Raw genomic sequence first — 17564 nt, forward strand, 5'->3', positions numbered from 1 at the left:
ATAGCCACAGAAAAACAGAGTGGGTATGTGGGGACAGAACACATAGACAGAGGCCTATTTGTGCATATGGCCAAGACCCAAACCCTCCAGTGCTGTCAGAGAGAAAGGTTGGGTTATACATTCGGTCTGTGTAGAGGTGCCTACACATGACAGAGCAAATACACGTTTATAGGCCTACCCACAATTTTCAACTTACGGTCATATGAATCTTTGCTAACCCAAAATGATCCATGTTTTCCATAGCTGAAGACCCAAGCCTAATGAGTCACACAGGGTTGAATCTATGGCTGAACACTGTGGCTAACCCCTGACCCCATGGCTTACGCTGCAGCTAATACCTGATCACCTTCACTGATCCATACTATATTCCCAGTAACTACTTCAGTATAATGCCCGCTCCCCACCACACACACACATACACCCCATGAAGCTGCGGGTGGTGTGTGGGTGATGTTAGTCTAATTTTAACATTAACCTCTCCATGACTGGGCTTCTCAACCTTTCCAATGAAACCCAACCAAGTCTCCCACTGTTTGCTTAAGATTTCACATAACCCCATTGGATTAGAACGTTGTYTTATAATTTATATAGATGACAGCGACATCTCCCTACGGGGTAATGTCACCATCTAGTGATGGGAAGTGAGACTGAAWTCCCCTGCCTGACAAGTTATTTTYACTCAAGTGTACATACACACTTTCTGAAATATCAATATCTAGATCATTTAAAACACAAAAGACAGTTGTCAAAGCATACAACTTTTAATGCGTAAATATACAATGACATGAACGTGTTGAGAATCACATGCACACAGTCAGGAACTTTGCTGTGAAGAGAAAAAAGCGAATCGAATGACAAAAAGTAACACATGACTTGTATATCACATACAGAGTATTGTCTTAATGTCACACAATAACACAGASAGTGTCGTACCAGTAGTGCTCGTCCCTTTGTCTCGATAGGCAGTAGAAAGGATCCAACAGCGCAAAGCACACAGGCCACAGTAAATGGCAGCAGAGCTAAAATCACTGAGTGTGACATCAACACCTACAACACACACAGTCAAACATTAATAGACACCYACATTGAAGGATAAACACTTGTAACACACATTCACATATGAATACAAACACACACACTCATCAGCCAACATGAACAACACACAGTCACAAACCTGTGCTATGAAGGGGGCGATCATGCCTCCGATGCGGCTAAAAGAAGTGCAGAAACCCATCCCGAGAGAACGCACTGCAGTCGGGTACACCTGAGAGACCGAAGGAGTCATCAGACACACAGGGTATACACCCGAGAGAGGTCTGTACAATACATTGTTATACACTAACAGTAAATCTACGGATGAAATGTAAAAGTTGTGTCCACATACCTCCGCAGTATAAATATAAACCACATTGAAATTCATGGAGACCAGAGACCTGATCAAGAACAACAAAATGGTAAAACCAAACCTGGAAAGAGAGAGAGCGAGAGAGTGACAGAGAGAGAATCTGATGAACAAAAGTATTGATACTGTATTTGAAATTGATGACAAAATAAAACAGTCAAATAACTACGCCCCCACCCCGAGTGTTTACAGTGCATACATAGTAGAGCAGATGTTGACCAGCATGAAGAACAGAGCTGCCATGAGCTCCAGCAGAACCATGCTCCACTTCCTCCCAAACACGTTCAACAGGAATATATTCAGAGGGATGACTGGAGACAGAGACAAAGAGACAGAGAGCGAGYACAAAAACAAATCAGACGTACACACGAACAGTACGATTATTCAGCAAAACAAAACGAGTGAATCTGACCACAACTGTACACACACTCACACATGCATGTGTAACAGGGTTTCCACTTGACACTGCAGAAATATGTATTTCTACTGGTTGGTTGAATTTACATATCAATAAGGTGTTATGCCATTGGTTACGCTTGCAGAGACAGCGAACGTAAATTCCTTCCAGTCTGATATTGACATGCAAGCTGTAGGTCATGTTTTGAAATACTATGTTCTATTTTCATATTTACAATGCGTATGATTTCACTATGTCCTGGTGTGTGTGTGATATATACAGTAGGGAGAACAAGTATTTGATTCMCTGCCGATTTTGCAGGTTTTCCTACTTRCAAAGCAAGTAGAGGTCTGTAATTTTTATCATAGGTACACTTCAACTGTGAGAGACGGAATCTATAACAAAAATCCAGAAAATCACATTGTAGGATTTTTAAGTAATTAATTTAATTATGCATGACATAAGTATTGATACAATCAGAAAAGCAGAACTTAATATTTGGTACAGAAACCTTTGTTGCAATTACAGAGATCATACGTTTCCTGTAGTTCTGACCAGGTTTGCACACACTGCAGCAGGGATTTTGGCCCACTCCTCCATACAGACCTTCTCCAGATCCTTCAGGTTTCGGGGCTGTCGCTGGGCAATGCGACTTTCAGCTCCCTTCAAAGATTTTCTATTGGGTTCAGGTCTGGAGACTGGCTAGGCCACTCCAGGACCTTGAGATGCTTCTTACAGAGCCACTCCTTAGTTGCCCTCTGTGTGGTTCGGGTCGTTGTCATGCTGGAAGACCCATCTTCAATGCTCTTACTGAGGGAAGGAGGTTGTTGGCCAAGATCTCGCGATACATGGCCCCATCCATCCTCCCCTCAATACGGTGCAGTCGTCCTGTCCCCTTTGCAAAAAAGCAACCCCAAAGAATATGTTTTCACCTCCATGCTTCACGGTTGGGATGGTGTTCTTGGGTTTGTACTCATCCTTCTTCTTCCTCCACAACACGGCGAGTGGAGTTTAGACCAAAAAGCTCTTTTTTGTCTCATCAGACCACATGACCTTCTCCCATTCCTCCTCTGGATCATCCAGATGGTCATTGGCAAACTTCAGACGGCCTGACATGCGCTGGCTTGAGCAGGGGGACCTTGGCGTGCGCTGCAGGATTTTAATCCATGACGGCGTAGTGTGTACTAATGTTTTCTTTGAGACTTGTGTCCCAGCTCTCTTCAGGTCATTGACCAGGTCCTGCCGTGTAGTTCTGGGCTGATCCCTCACCTTCCTCATGATCATTGATGCCCCACGAGGTGAGATCTTGCATGGACCCCAGACCGAGGGTGATTGACCATCATCTTGAACTTCTTCCATTTTCTAATAATTGCGCCCAACAGTTGTTTCCTTCTCACCAAGCTGCTTGCCTATTGTCCTGTAGCCCATCCCAGCCTTGTGCAAGTCTTCTACAATTTTATCCCTGATGTCCTTACACAGCTCTCTGGTCTTGGCCATTGTGAGAGAGGTTGGAGTCTGTTGATTGAGTGTGTGGACAGGTGTCTTTTATACAGGTAACAAGTTCAAACAGGTGCAGTTAATACAGTAATGAGTGGAAAACAGGAGGGCTTCTTAAAGAAAAACTAACAGGTCTGTGAGAGCTGGAATTCTTACTGTTGATAGGTGATCAAATACTTATGTCATGCAATAAAATTGCAAATAATTACTTAAAAATCATACAATTTGTTTTAGATTCCGTCTCTCACAGTTGAAGGTGTACCTATGATATAAAAGACAGACCTCTACATGCTTTGTAAGTAGGAAAACTGCAAAATCGGCAGTGTATCAAATACTTGTTCTCCCCACTGTATATACAGTTGAAGTCGGAAGTTACATACACCTTAGCCAAATACATTTAAACTCAGTTTTTAAAATTCCTGACATTTAATCCTAGTTAAAAATGCCCTGTCTTAGGTCAGTTAGGATCACCACTTTATTTTAAGAATGTCAAATGTCAGAAATAATAGGAAATATTTATTTCAGCTTTTATTTCTTTCATCACATTCCCAGTGGGTCAGAAGTTTACATACACTCAATTAGTATTTGGTAGCATTCCTTTAAATTGTTTCATTGGGTCAAACGTTTCGGCTAGCCTTCCACAAGCTTCCCACAATAAGTTGGTGAATTTTGGCCCATCCTCCTGACAGAGCTGGTGTAACTGAGTCAGGTTGTAGGCCTCCTTGAACGCACACACTTTTTCAGTTCTACCACAAATGTTCTATAGGATTGAGGTCAGGATTTGTGATGGCCAATCCAATACCTTAACTTAGTTGTCCTTAAGCCATTTTGCCACAACTTTGGAAGTATGCTTGGTCATTGTCCATTTTGAAGACCCATTTGTGACCAAGCTTTAACTTCCTGACTTATGTCTTGAGATGTTGCTTCATATATCCACATAATTGTCCATCCTCATGATGCCTTCTATTTTGTGAAGTGCACCAGTCCCTCCTGCAGCAAAGCACCCCCCACAACATGATGCTGCCACCCCCGTGCTTCACGGTTGGAATGGTGTTCTTCGGCTTGCAAGCATTTTTCCCATTTTTCCTCAAAACATGACAATGGTCATTATGGCCAAACAGTTCTATTTTTGTTTCATCAGACCAGAGGACATTTCTCCAAAAAGTACAATCTTTGTCCCCATGTGCAGTTGAAAACCGTAGTCTGGCTTTTTATGACAGTTTTGGAGCAGTGGCTTCTTCCTTGCTGAGCGGCCTTTCAGGTTATGTCGATATAAGACTCATTTTACTGTGGATATAGATACTTTGTACCTGTTTCCTCCAGCATCTTCACAAGGTCCTTTGCTGTTGTTCTGGGATTGATTTGCACTTTTCGCACAAAAGTATGTTTCATCTCTACGAGACAGAACGCGTTTCCTTCCTGAGCGGTATGACGGCTGCGTGTCCCACTGTGTTTATACTTGCATACTATTGTTTGTACAGATGAACGTGGTACCTTCTGGCGTTTGGAAATTGCACCCAAGGATGAACCAGACTTGTGGAGGTCTATGATTTTTTTTCTGAAGTCTTGGCTGATTTCCTTTGATTTTCCCATGATTCGGCGTTTGGAAATTGCACCCAAGGATGAACCAGACTTGAGGTCTATGATTTTTTTTCTGAAGTCTTGCTGATTTCCTTTGATCCCATGATGTCAAGCAAAGAGGCACTGAGTTTGAAGGTAGGCCTTGAAATACATCCACAGGTACACCTTCAATTGACTCAAATTATGTCAATTAGCATATCAGAAGCTTCTAAAGCCATGACATCATTTTCTGGAATTTTCCAAGCTGTTTAAAGCACAGTCAACTTAGTGTATGTTAACGTATGAGCCACAGAATTGTGATACAGTGAATTATAAGTTAAATAATCTGTCTGTAAACAATAGTTGGAAAAATTACTTGTGTCATGCACAAAGTAGATGTGCTAACCGACTTGCCAAAACTAGAAAGTTGTGGAGTGTGTGAAAAACGAGTTTTAATGACTCCAACCTTTTGTAAACTTCCGACTTCAACTGTATATATAGTGCCTGTTAGATATTTGGGGCATCCTGGGATGTGCTTTTGTATGTTATTGCTGTTCAATAGCGAGTTACCTAGCATGCTCTAATAGTATGTTACTGCTGTAAGAGCGAGTTAGCTAGCATGCTCTAATTGTATGTTATTGCGTAAGAGCGAGTTAGCTAGCATGCTCTAATAGTATGTTATTGCTGTGAGAGCGAGTTAGCTAGCATGCTCTAATAGTATGTTATTGCTGTAAGAGCGAGTTAGCTAGCATGCTCTAATTGCATGTTATTGCTGTAAGAGCGAGTTAGCTAGCATACTCTAATTCATGTTATTGCTGTAAGAGCGAGTTAGCTAGCATGCTCTAATTGCATGTTATTGCTGTAAGAGCGAGTTAGCTAGCATGCTCTAATAGTATGTTATTGCTGTAAGAGCAGAGTTAGCATGCTGCTAATAGTATGTTATTGCTGTAAGCGCGATTAGCTAGCATGACTTTAATAGTATGTTATTGCTTTAAGAGAGAGTTAGCTAGCATGCTCTAATAGTATGTTATTGCTGTGAGAGTTAGCTAGCATGATCTAATTGTAGTTATGCTGTAAGAGCGAGTTAGCTAGCATGCTCTAATAGTATGTTATCTGTTAAGAGCGAGTTAGCTAGCATGCTCCAATAGTATGTTATTGCTGTAAGAGCGAGTTAGCTAGCATGCTCTAATAGTATGTTATTGCTGTAAGAGCGAGTTAGCTAGCATGCTCTAATTGTATGTTATGCTGTAAGAGCGATTTAGCTAGCATGCTCTAATTGTATGTTACTGCTGTAAGAGCGAGTTAGCTAGCATGCTCTAATATGTATGTATTGCTGTAAGAGCGATTAGCTAGCATGCTCTAATAGTATGTTACTGCTGTAAGAGCGAGTTAGCTAGCATGCTCTAATAGTATGTTATTGCTGTAAGAGCGAGTTAGCTAGCATGCTCTAATAGTATGTTACTGCTGTAAGAGCGAGTTAGCTAGCATGCTCTAATAGTATGTTATTGCTGTAAGAGCGAGTTAGCTAGCATGCTCTAATAGTATGCTTTAAGCGCGAGTTAGCTAGCATGCTCTAATAGATGTTATTGCTGTAAGAGCGAGTTAGCTAGCATGCTCTAATAGTATGTTATTGCTGTAAGAGCAACTGGACCGCTGGCTGGGTATTACTTTTTTTAAACAACGCAAGAGAGTTACTAAGAACGATCTGTTACACTGGTACCGAGACCATTCTTCTTGTCTTCACTGGACATGTGTTACACAACCACCATAGTTCTCCACCTCCAACCCTCACTCACGGGCAACCTCCCCTAGACAGCTGATGAGGAGGGTCTGGTAGTCGCTAAAGCCGAAGGGGATGCAGTAGCACAGCCCGTCCTCTGGGTGGCTGTGTTTCTGCTGGTGCTCTGCGTCAGCGTCCGTCACACACAGCAGGGTCTTCTCCAGCAGCTCAGAGCTGCTCAACACAGAGCCATAGTAGGAGAAGGACGCCACAAACCTAGACACACATAAATAAATAAACAACCACACACACAGAGAAGCTTCACAGCGCAGAGCTGCAGTAAGAAAAGGACAAACCTAGAGCACACGTATAGATGTTGAAAAATAGAATGTCATACACCCTTCCACACCACGCCGTCCTCACACACTCAAATACCAACTTAGGTTGGAAGAGTAGGAGGAGAAGGAAAAGTGTATGGGGCATTACCATGAGTACCACAGTAGTAGGGAGGTCCTCCTGAATGCTGGACTGACCAGGAGGCGCCAACTGCCCCTGTCTTTCTGAAACACATACACCACAGAGACATCAATAAACACACACACACACACATACACACACACACACGCACACACACACACAACTCACCACCACAGGTTCCACGAGCCTCCCTGGTGGCATGGAGGCCCTGTTCATCCTGGCGATACGCTGGAGTGTTTCCACGGCAGCCTGCACATTCCCTGCTGACACGTTGTAGCGAGCCGACTCCGGGATAAGCTACAGACACATGGGAACGCCAGGAAAGTTAACCAGGAAGAGAGTGTCAGAGAGGCTAGTCTCAACACTATTCTGAAGTTGGGGAGTCATGGGGAGAGAAGGGGGGTGGAGGGGATAGAGAAGGAGTAGGGAAAGAGAGGGTCAGAGAGTGAGGGGCGTGTCAAAGAGAGATGCTGCTGAGACTCAGAGGAGGCGGGACTCCTACCTGAAAGAGAAGGAGGAGGATGACACTGGGGATGACGGACAGGCGGATCATCCAACGCCAGCCCAGCGTTGGAACCACAGTCATACCCAGCACGATGATGAGCATGGAGCCGACCATCCAGAAGATCTAAAGGGGAAGACAAAACTAAAGCTGAAACAACTGTGATGATGATGATGATGATGATGATGATGATGGCTAAGTGAGGCTATGGTGACTTACTGAGGCGAGAGGTAGCAGGTAGGATCTGTAGCTAGCAGGGATAAACTCGGTCTTTAGGACAAACCTAGGAGAAAGGAGAGTGACATCAGTAACAATGTGTCACAGAACAGGGAACTAGGTGTGTCTGTGTGTGTGCCTCTGTGTGTGTGTGTGTGTGTGTTGATGTGTGTGTGTGTGTCAGTCTTACCCCTGGGAGCACCCGGCCACGCCACAGCCCACCATTAGGCGAAGGAAGATGAACCATCCGTAGGATGGAGAGAAGGAGGTGAGCAGGGAGAAATACGCTGCCCACAAAGAACCCCCAAACACCACCTAGATAGATTGATAGACTGTCAGACACATCTACACATTCATTCCGACACAGCCTGTTAAAACCGATAAAAACAATTCCGGAAGATTTCATCTTYAGTTCATCACATAAACCTGTAAGGGGACATACTTTCCAGCGTCCATATCTATCGGCCACGTATCCACTCAGCACTCCACACACCATGAACCCTGCAAACACCATCTGAGACAGAGACAGACAGACAGGAAGTTATATCATATACATGTTTAATAGGTACTACCACATATTTAAACGTAGCTGCATGCTCATTGGTGTATTTCCTCACCGTGGAGACCAGAGCCACCTCCCAGTCRTCCAGATGCCATTCACAGCGGATCTCAGGAGACACCACGGCCAGCAACATGATCTCCATGGCCTCCGCTATCTACAATAAATACATGCACGCTTATATGCTTGTGCACATCCTTTMTCAAGAGTCTTTTCACTTACATACTGACAGACAAATAGACAGACAGCTAGACACACACACGGACACTCACGCTGGCACTGCCCATGATGATGAACAACAGAACATGGAAGCGACCAAAGCCGATGGTCTCCACCGCTTCCTCCACACTGTACGTCTGCGGCTCTGAAACACAACGTCAAAGTTCAAATCCCACACACTTCACCCCCACATTATCCCTTCCCAGCACATGACCAAACACTCTACCCACTGGGTGGTTTATGAGCCGCGCTCACCTTTGACCTCTTGGTGTGGGTTGTTGACCTCTTGGTAAGGGCTGTTGACCTCTTGGTAAGGGCTGTTGACCTCTTGGTAAGGGCTGTTGACCTCTTGGTAAGGGCTGTTGACCTCTTGGTGATGGTTATTGATCTCCATCTCCACTTCCTCTAGCTGGATGGCACTAACCAGCTGAGTCTTCATGGAGGACCTCCTCGTTCTCCCTACACTGCCCATAGACACTGCAGTCTAAACCATTACCATACTATTAATATAATATCTTATGCACAGACAGAGCTATGGATGCAAGGACCCAAGAGATCAAAATTATAGCTTTAATAATGTTTTGAGGCTATACAGTTTGTTTACAATTACATTGTTTACAAACAACAGAGTAAAAKAAACGTATTTTGAGTTCTGAGGGGGTCAGTTGAATTTAGCTCATGAAGCATGTCAAAGTTATATTCTTTAAGAATCAATTCGTTTTAAAGTGCAAAAATATTAGTAGAAATCGCAAATTGTCCCTTTAATATTATTACAGATAAGATGTCCTGCCAAAAACCTACCACAACATATAATATCGTCACCTGGCCATAATTTAACATAACCAACAACATTAAGTCTACCTGTCAACTAGCTCTCAAGAACACAAGGGGGCCCAAGCGGGTTTACAGCTACCCTCTCTTGGATTCTCAGTTGAACATAATGGACCACAGCTGACTCMATGTTAACTACAATCCCGACACTCTGTAATAACGTTTAGAAAGGCTAAAATAAACCCACAACTACAAATATTCCGCAAAGTTTTCAATTWAAAAAATAAATCTACTGAACGTTATCATACACGTTACCATACATTGAGCAGCGCATAGACTTATTATGCGAAGTTAACCGCACATCAAATAATAATGCACAAAGTAAACTATGCGGTAAATCACACCACTGCGGGGAATCACTGTTACCTGCTCTTTGTGATGAATTCGCAACTTTATTGAAGAAGGCTATCTTTGTCCTGATGAATAACTTTTCATATATTGGCCATCTTGAGAATCAATTTCAACGCAGAAACTCGGCCAGTTCTGCCCACCTTGGGACAGGTAAATCAGGAAGTTGATGACAACACCCCAAAAAAAATCAGGCGACACGTTTTCAGGTTCCGCCTAACAACGTCTGTAACTACATATGCTAATTAGTATTCAAATATTGTAAAAGTTAATAAACAACCCTATTCAAACCAATCTCGGTTTCCCATAAGTAAAATGATCGCGAAAGTCTGCCACTTCCTTTTCTGTCCACGATMAATTATATTCAAACAGGACTACCCAATGAGAATTACTACTTGCCTGGAYATTAATATATCTTAGCCTACCTGGTATTGTTGAGGAGATAGATATCTGCCGGTGTGTGTTGGTGAGATCAAAGCTACAGGGGAGAGGTTGGGTTGCAGATTATGGGTTGACAWTAGTTTTGAGGCATTATTCAGTCAGGTTTATCCTGTTGTTTCTCTCCGTCTGTGTGTGTGTTGGAAGGGACAGAAGAGTTAGGTATCAGTTATCAGAATTGGGAACTCGGTGCAAAACTAAACAGAAGGACTTCTGTTCCACAGCTGCACTTACACTTACTTGCCTTAGCCAATCTTTACAACAAAAAAAGGTACCTGCAACTAAAATACTACACTTTTTACACTTTTGTAGAGAAAAAAAATGAAGACAGCAAAAGGCTGAGTTTAAACACGTTTCTTTAATGTTTGATTTACATATCATTCAGATTCAATACATCACAGGGATGCAGCTCAGAAGGAGAGAGGTATGAAGAGTGGGAAGGTGAGAGAGCTGTAAAACAGGTATTGGTGGTCCTGCCCGACAACATTGCAGACACATGCCAGACCTCACAACAGCTGGATAGGTGTTTAACATACCAGTTAACCACAACATGTGATTTTGACTGAGCAGTCGATGATGTGGCATGCGACCATTGGTTGACGCAATGCAATGTCTGTGGATCTAGTCGGGCAGGAACCCCACCCTTGTCTGACATTTAATACCCCTGAGCGTCTACTACGCTGTCAAAGATACGCCCCCATGGTGTGGCCTATAGATGAGCCCGCCCCAGTCTCAAAAGTAAACAAAACACATACCCTCTGGGGACAGAGTATAGGGGTATGATATCAGGGCCAACAACACACCTGCTCCGACACTCTGGAGACACACACAGGAAATCACAGATCTAGAAAACACAGAACTATGAAACGCAGATCTATAAAACACAGATCTATGAAACATTCATGAGACGCCGCAGCTACTCAAAGTCCAGAGCTTGAAGTGACAAGAGAATCCTATCTTTTTAGATAGGAATATCAATCAACATCAGTGTGTGTCTGTGCTCCCCATGTCTGTACAGGCTATGTGTGAGATGCTGTTAGACTGAGGAGACATCAACACACTCCAACCCCCTGTACAGAGGGAGTGAGGGGTCTGTTACTGTAAGTTACTTAGTAGCACCAGGTGAATCGGTTTGTCGTCCACGCRCACACATCTCTGTGACTCCACTCTCTGTATAATCCCACAGCCTTATTGACATGTACTAGGTCCAATCAGGAAGGTTATAAGTCCCAGCAGATGAAGAGTTCTGAATCAGGATTGGTCCACAGGGAAGATGATGTGTTAGTCCTTCTGTTGGACGGTTGTCCATATAATTGAGCAATCACAGATAAAATAGTTTGACATATTTTACGCTTATATTTATTTTCTTTTATATACTATATCTATTGTTATCAATTTTCATTTTGGTTCAAAAATATTATTAGAAAAGGCAAAACAAGAGAATAACAGAATAACACCAACATAGTGTATATTTTCTACTGCTTGATTATCATGATGTATTATGTGCTTGGATGGATCATGTTTGGATGGCACTTCTCACTCTTTACTTGTGTTACAACTCTTCAGTTTAACTTTTGTTTAAAAAAATGTTGTTCTTATTTTAGCAGCATGCCTGAGAGAAGACAACAATTAACTGTCACATCACTAATAGCTAGCTAGCCGAAGCCTCAAACGTAGTCAACATGCTGTAGATAGCTAGASCACAGAGCTGTATGGGCAAACCTTCTCTCGCCTGCACAAACCCACACATTACTGACCATTGACCAAACCCAATACAATAAGACCACAGAGAAAACAGCCTGAAGCGGAGATGGAAGCCAGCCATGCAGCCATACTACCAGCAGATGGAGACAAAGAGCACTTCATAACCACCACCAAACCCGCCAACTACTACAGTATAGTATGTCCATTTGTCCTAAATAGCTTTGTTTCCTAGATCCACCTCCTTCGAGAGGTTCCCCTTTACATCCATTTGGATAAGAGCTGACCAAGGAAAGGAGATGAAGAAAGGAATCTATTTGGAGGAAATTGGACATGGTGTTTTTCACTCGCTATAAACCACTCCATCAAAATTCCCAAATTCAAATCACCTTTGCAACACGTTTGTCGATGTTCATACCATTGTATAAAATCATTCCTATTTCAATCTTGAATTTTCACAAGAGAAACACTATCACAATTTGACAGAGTCAATCGTCATCMCAGATAAATGCCTTTGTTCTGCCGCAGAAGGTCACATTGGTGGTGGATGGGATAGGTTTGCCCCGTGTCAAGTCTTTTGACACCTACTGAAAAGAGCTATATATACATTATATCTGCAAATCCATGTTTTTTCTTCTTCATTTTTGTACCGTCAACACATGAACACACGAGCAGGGAGCGACTATGCTAAGCGACGTCTCCACTGCGATAAACAACGTTATGATCAGCTCCACGGCAACAGAGAGCGCAAACACAGGGAGAATACAGCTATAGAACATCCAAACAGTTTTGGTATTTTTTCGTCTTCTTTTGAACTAAATAAAGGATTTAAAGTATAYTTTCAGAGCAATAAAAAATAAATACAATTTTAATACTCCATTGGTCACCCTTATTAATTCATATTGTGCTCATTTAGGATTTTTATATCTACTATTTTCATTTTATATACTTTTTTCATCTGTATATTCAAGTCCCCCGTGCCCAAAGTATACTATACTCCAACTCTCTCTACAGTGCAAGACCTCACCAATATGGCTGATGAATGGAGAAGACCTCACCAATCTGGCTGATGATGAACGTGTGTTGAAGGCAATGCGTGGTTAACTTAATGACAGGAGACATTAGGCTGAGGATTAGCACCACATACATTAGGTCAGGGAGGGCAGAGACGGCCCCTCTCACGGAAGCATTTCTATGGAACTCTGAAGAAAACAAACTCGATCCTCCTGTCCAGTGGAAACACTGTGCTGTAGAACGAGGAACCTTTACAGAGAGAAGAACCCTGTAAAGAACCGTGATGTTATTGTTGTAAGGAAATCGTATCTGTTGCAGACTGGCTCAGTCTTGTTCAGACCAGCTTATGAATAGTAGTATGACCCTCTTTAAACCAGTTTAGGRAAAGTGGTTCTGACTGTTTCAAACTAGTTTGGGGTAGTGGTTCCGGTCGGTCCATACTTGCTTAGGATGAGTAGTTCAAACTGGTCGGACCAGTTTAGAGCCAGTAGTTTTGACCAGTTATGGGGTAGGGGCTCCCACTGGTCTAGGAGTAACTRCTGGCCACAGCAACCTGTTTCTGGGCGAGCCGTCGTAGCTCCTCCCTGATGGCCTTGATGAGGGAGGCGGAGCTTTGGGCTGAGGGGGAGGACTCGTCTAGGGGGAACTCTGGAGTGGGAGGGGCCAGGAGCATTGGGGGGRCAGAATGGTCTCCCAGAGAGGAGCTGGGCATCTGAAACACACCGGAGGAGGAGAACTCAGGGAACGACAGCACCTAAAGAGAGGGAGATAGATCCGAGACAGGGTAAGAGCGAGAGAGATAGGATGAGAGAGAGATCAAATTACTTCTCTGTAAACKAGATTACTCCTCTGGAAAACAAATGTTTCTCTTYATCTCTGACATGTGGTCCGCCCAAWACAGTCTCATGCTGTCCCTGTTGGTCATCATGTAGTCTGACTCACAGTCTCCCTGCTGGCTCCGGGTCTGGAGAGGTCCTGGTCTAAAGGCTGCTGGTTCCAGCTGGAGCCTGTTGGCCCAGAGACGCTGCGGCCCACCCCAGGGTACGCACTGATCCGGCTCGACAAGCCCACCTGAGTCAGGTGATGCAGCTGAGCACCTGAGAACACAAACAACACACCATATGTAAGTAATTAGCTACACACATTATACACTTAGCATACACACATTAATCCCAATTAACACACACACAGTGCCTTTACCTGTGCTTCCCCCAACAGGCCGAGGTCTGGAGGAGGAGGGAGGCTCTTCATACTGCCCCCTGTTGGCGTAGACAGAATCCTGCAACTGCTCCTCTGCAGCAACATAGGCCCCTGAACCCAGGCCCTGCCTGAAACACACATACACCCGATTTTAGAAATGCTGACATTCACTGAATGTACTTCAGCCTGGGTAGTATAGTAACATCTGTCTCACCTCTGCAACAGGCCTTGTATTGACGAGGGAGACATCCCCAACTCTGCATACCTCTGGACAGGAAGAGGGGAGATAACATATATATATAGATAGAGAGAGGAGAAACATGTAGATGCAAAATAGTAAAGAGGGAGAGAGAGAAGCTGAGAGGTTGAGAGAGACAGTATGATTCATACTTCACAGAAGAGACCCTGGGAGTACACACACAAACACACACTCTTACCGCAGAGAAGGGGCTGTGTGTGGGGGCTGCGGGGTAGGAACCCCACTGGCGTGATGGGTGTGTCTGTGGGGAGGGAGAGGGGCTTGGCAGTGCGGGGCTGACCTGCGTGACCCCAACACTGACGCTGCCCTGGGAGGAGGGCGACACCAGGGCGAAGGCATCGTCCAATAGGGAGTGCATCTGTTGCCGCGCCTCCTCGATGGACGGCTGGGGAGGCACGTAGGGGGGCGGGGGAGGRGCGTGGTCAAACACCTCRTCGTTAGGGGAGGGGCTGCCGTGGTCTGGAGGTAGGTCCGGGTCGGACTGGAGGAGAGAGAGAAGAGGAGGAAGAAGTGTGAGTGAGCATGTATATGGTGTGTGTGTGGCCTACATGGTGAGACACACATACTATGCGCACCTACACACACACACTATGCGCACCTGCACACACACACAGTATGCGCATAGTATGTGTGTCTCACCATGTAGGCCACATTGTTGAGTCCAGGGTATTTCCTGTAGGTGGCGCTGTGGTCTGTGAGCAGGCGGTCTCTGTCCGTCAGTCTGTCTGTGTCTGGCAGACTGCCGTTCCCCTGCTGCCTCCGCCGGCCCCGAGGAGAGCGCCTCCCCCTGGCAGGGCAGGGAAAGACATCGGCACAGATTAGTCACAGACACATTCATACAACGGAGTCTCACAGAACCATCTAATTCAGTCACAGACACTAATACAGATCGGTCACACATATTCAGCGTGACTATTCATTGGGCTCTACAGCGAAACCGTGTACAAGGGACGCAAATATCTTCTATCTCGAGGTCTATGCAGAAGAACGAAAAGGAGAATCTTGATACAAAGAATGAAAACCACCTGATGCTAGTGGGAGGTATTTATGAAACAAGTTGACCATGGAGGAAAGACTAAGAGTTTGAGTATGTATGACCATCTCACCTCTTCCTGGATTCCCCTGGGGTRGGGGGYGAGGGGGGGTCGGTGTGCARGATGCTGTCCATGTGGTCATGGGCTGAGCTGTAGAGGCGCTGTGGACACCCTCCCTGCCCCGCCTCCTCCTGCGCCTGCCCGAAGGCATCCAGGATGTCATCCATAGAGGGGAACTCACACTGGCCCCGCCTCTTAGCCCGCTGACGCAGCTTGTTCCTGTGGTGCTCGATCTCCGACTTATGTCTCAGAGCCACCTAGATAAACACACACACCAAGATGTTAAGGAGTTTTAAGGTGTGTGTGTGTGTGTGTGTCTGAGAGTATTCGCCTGTGTGAGCTAGATGTGTGTGTAAGAGTGTATATTCTCACCTCTGCGCTGACCCTCTCTGTGATGGTGGGGCTGTGTGAGTGTTGTGGTGGGCTGGGCCGGGGCTGCATGGCAATCAGCTGGACCTTGTTGGCCTGGCGAGCCCTGCCGTCAGACGAGCCTCGGGACAGACGGTCCACGTGGTCGAAGATGGAGGAAGAGGAGAGCAGCTCATCTGGACCACTGCCTGTGGGAGGGACTGGGGAGCGGGAGACAGGGAGAGGGAGAAAGAGAGTAAGGTAAACTGTAGTAATACTGCAACACTAAACTGGGTTCTTCCTGGCAAGCTGCAGCTTTACTGAACCACTCAACATGAAGCGAGGACTTTCCCATCTTACTCCTCCCTATGATCCAGGTCAGAACAAAAAGAGAGGAGGCGAGAGAGAGGGAGACAGAGAGGGGGAGGGGGCAAGAAGCATTATCACTTGGTGATCAGAGAGAGCGATTCAGGACATGTTCACATTGCAAGCTTTTTCTCCCCTCCGCTTCTGCTCCCTCCCCCTCCTCCACTCTCTCTCCGTCCTCCATTCTTTCCTGCACTCCTCTTTCCCTGCTCCCTCTCACTACCTCKTTCTCTCCTTTTCTCGCTCTCCCTCYGTTTTTCTCTTTGATGCAACTCCTTKAATCAGTTGTTCTCCTGCTGATTCAGCGCATAGCTCTCTCTAGGACACACGYACRCACACACACAAATATATACACACTCGCACTCTTTAAGTCACACAATCTCTCCCTCTACCACTTATTCTCMTCTGTGTTTCAGCATGGGCATTGTAGATAGAATAGTATACATGTAGAGATGACCTGATTCCTCATTATAATCTACATGACAAAGAATCCAGTTTGTTCTATTATGGTACATTTCTATCARAATGTTATGAATAAGGCTTTAGGTAAAGAGAAATGGCCGTGTCTCTTGCCATTCTTGGGCGTTTTGTTTCGGTGCGGTTTCCCCTCGTGGGGCGTGCCCACATATCTGGTGGTCTCCTCTGCAGACTCCCTGCCACTCGATTGGTCGCTACCTAACGAGTCACCATCTGACGGGGAMAGTCTGGCCAATCAGAGAAAAACAGCGGTTAGTGTGGATTTGTGTGGATGTATCCCTGCGTGTGGATGTGTTACCAACCTTCCCCTACGGCGGTTAGCGCGGGCAGCCTTGGTGGAGGAGCCCTTGGATTTGGGAGTGTTGAGATCCCCTCCCTCAGAGGGGGTGGCCTCTTTGATGGGCACAGGGAGGGAACCAGGCTCCTGRATCACCATGATGTCATCCTTACTGTGCTGCCCCAGGTGGAGCTTGGCAAAGTCAAACCCTTTCACACTGGGAGCCTGGAGCTGGAGAGGGGGGGGATATAGAAAGGGAGAGAGAAAGAGGGGAGAAAGATAGATGAGGAGAGAGAAAAGGGTGGAACAAGTAGAGATCCAAGCACATCAAGACCTGTATGTATGCATGCATGACTACAGCCTTATGCCCTTCTTATTTTGATGCAATTCCAGTCAGATAACAAATCCAGTCCCTCATCTAGGTYGACCCTCTACCCCTAACCCTTCACCCCTGCCCCCRACCTTCTGTCTCTGCTGGATGGTGTTGATGGCATCAGGCTGGAACTCCAGCTTCTCCGAGCCGCACAGTTTCCAGTAGAGGATGATGATGATGAAGATAGCCAGCAGGACAGGCACCACCACCCCCACAATCAGCCAGACACTGCTGCTCTGAGTCTCAGACGGGGGCACTGTCAGGGTCTCCACAGCTACAGAAGACAAGT

General features: G+C 45.2%; 2 protein-coding genes across 5 annotated transcripts in view; both read right to left on the bottom strand.

Annotated features, from left to right (window-relative positions):
- Positions 1–742: 742 nt before the first annotated feature.
- svopl (SVOP-like) lies at positions 743–10294 on the bottom strand. 4 transcript variants are annotated; one of them, XM_023969294.2, is made up of 16 exons: positions 10154–10294; positions 8805–9026; positions 8603–8694; positions 8389–8487; positions 8214–8285; positions 7962–8086; positions 7775–7838; positions 7556–7681; positions 7222–7350; positions 7063–7136; positions 6653–6852; positions 1602–1713; positions 1385–1466; positions 1175–1264; positions 934–1047; positions 743–826 (listed from the first exon to the last, which is right to left on the bottom strand). In XM_023969294.2, exons 2-16 carry the CDS (start codon positions 9019–9021, stop codon positions 815–817), a joined length of 1608 nt encoding a protein of 535 aa, XP_023825062.1. In that variant the 5' UTR covers positions 9022–9026; positions 10154–10294; the 3' UTR covers positions 743–814. The 4 variants fall into 4 exon arrangements, with proteins under 4 accessions (XP_023825062.1, XP_023825060.1, XP_023825061.1 ...); XM_023969292.2 differs by having other exon boundaries at positions 8805–9033; XM_023969293.2 differs by lacking the exon at positions 10154–10294 and adding an exon at positions 9747–9905.
- Positions 10295–10505: 211 nt separating this feature from the next.
- LOC111951311 (UPF0606 protein KIAA1549) overlaps positions 10506–17564 on the bottom strand; it is a 15884-nt gene continuing 8825 nt past the window's right edge. The window contains exons 9-19 of the mRNA XM_070434699.1: positions 17365–17549; positions 16928–17133; positions 16722–16852; positions 15807–16003; positions 15447–15691; positions 14980–15127; positions 14519–14821; positions 14296–14348; positions 14082–14209; positions 13824–13978; positions 10506–13635 (exon numbers count right to left, since the gene is read on the bottom strand). Coding sequence (XP_070290800.1) covers positions 13408–13635; positions 13824–13978; positions 14082–14209; positions 14296–14348; positions 14519–14821; positions 14980–15127; positions 15447–15691; positions 15807–16003; positions 16722–16852; positions 16928–17133; positions 17365–17549 — 1979 coding nt within the window. The 3' untranslated portion in view covers positions 10506–13407. The remainder of the gene's footprint in view (positions 13636–13823; positions 13979–14081; positions 14210–14295; positions 14349–14518; positions 14822–14979; positions 15128–15446; positions 15692–15806; positions 16004–16721; positions 16853–16927; positions 17134–17364; positions 17550–17564) is intronic.

Source organism: Salvelinus sp. IW2-2015, linkage group LG24, assembly GCF_002910315.2.
Source record: "Salvelinus sp. IW2-2015 linkage group LG24, ASM291031v2, whole genome shotgun sequence".
NCBI lineage: Eukaryota > Metazoa > Chordata > Actinopteri > Salmoniformes > Salmonidae > Salvelinus > Salvelinus sp. IW2-2015.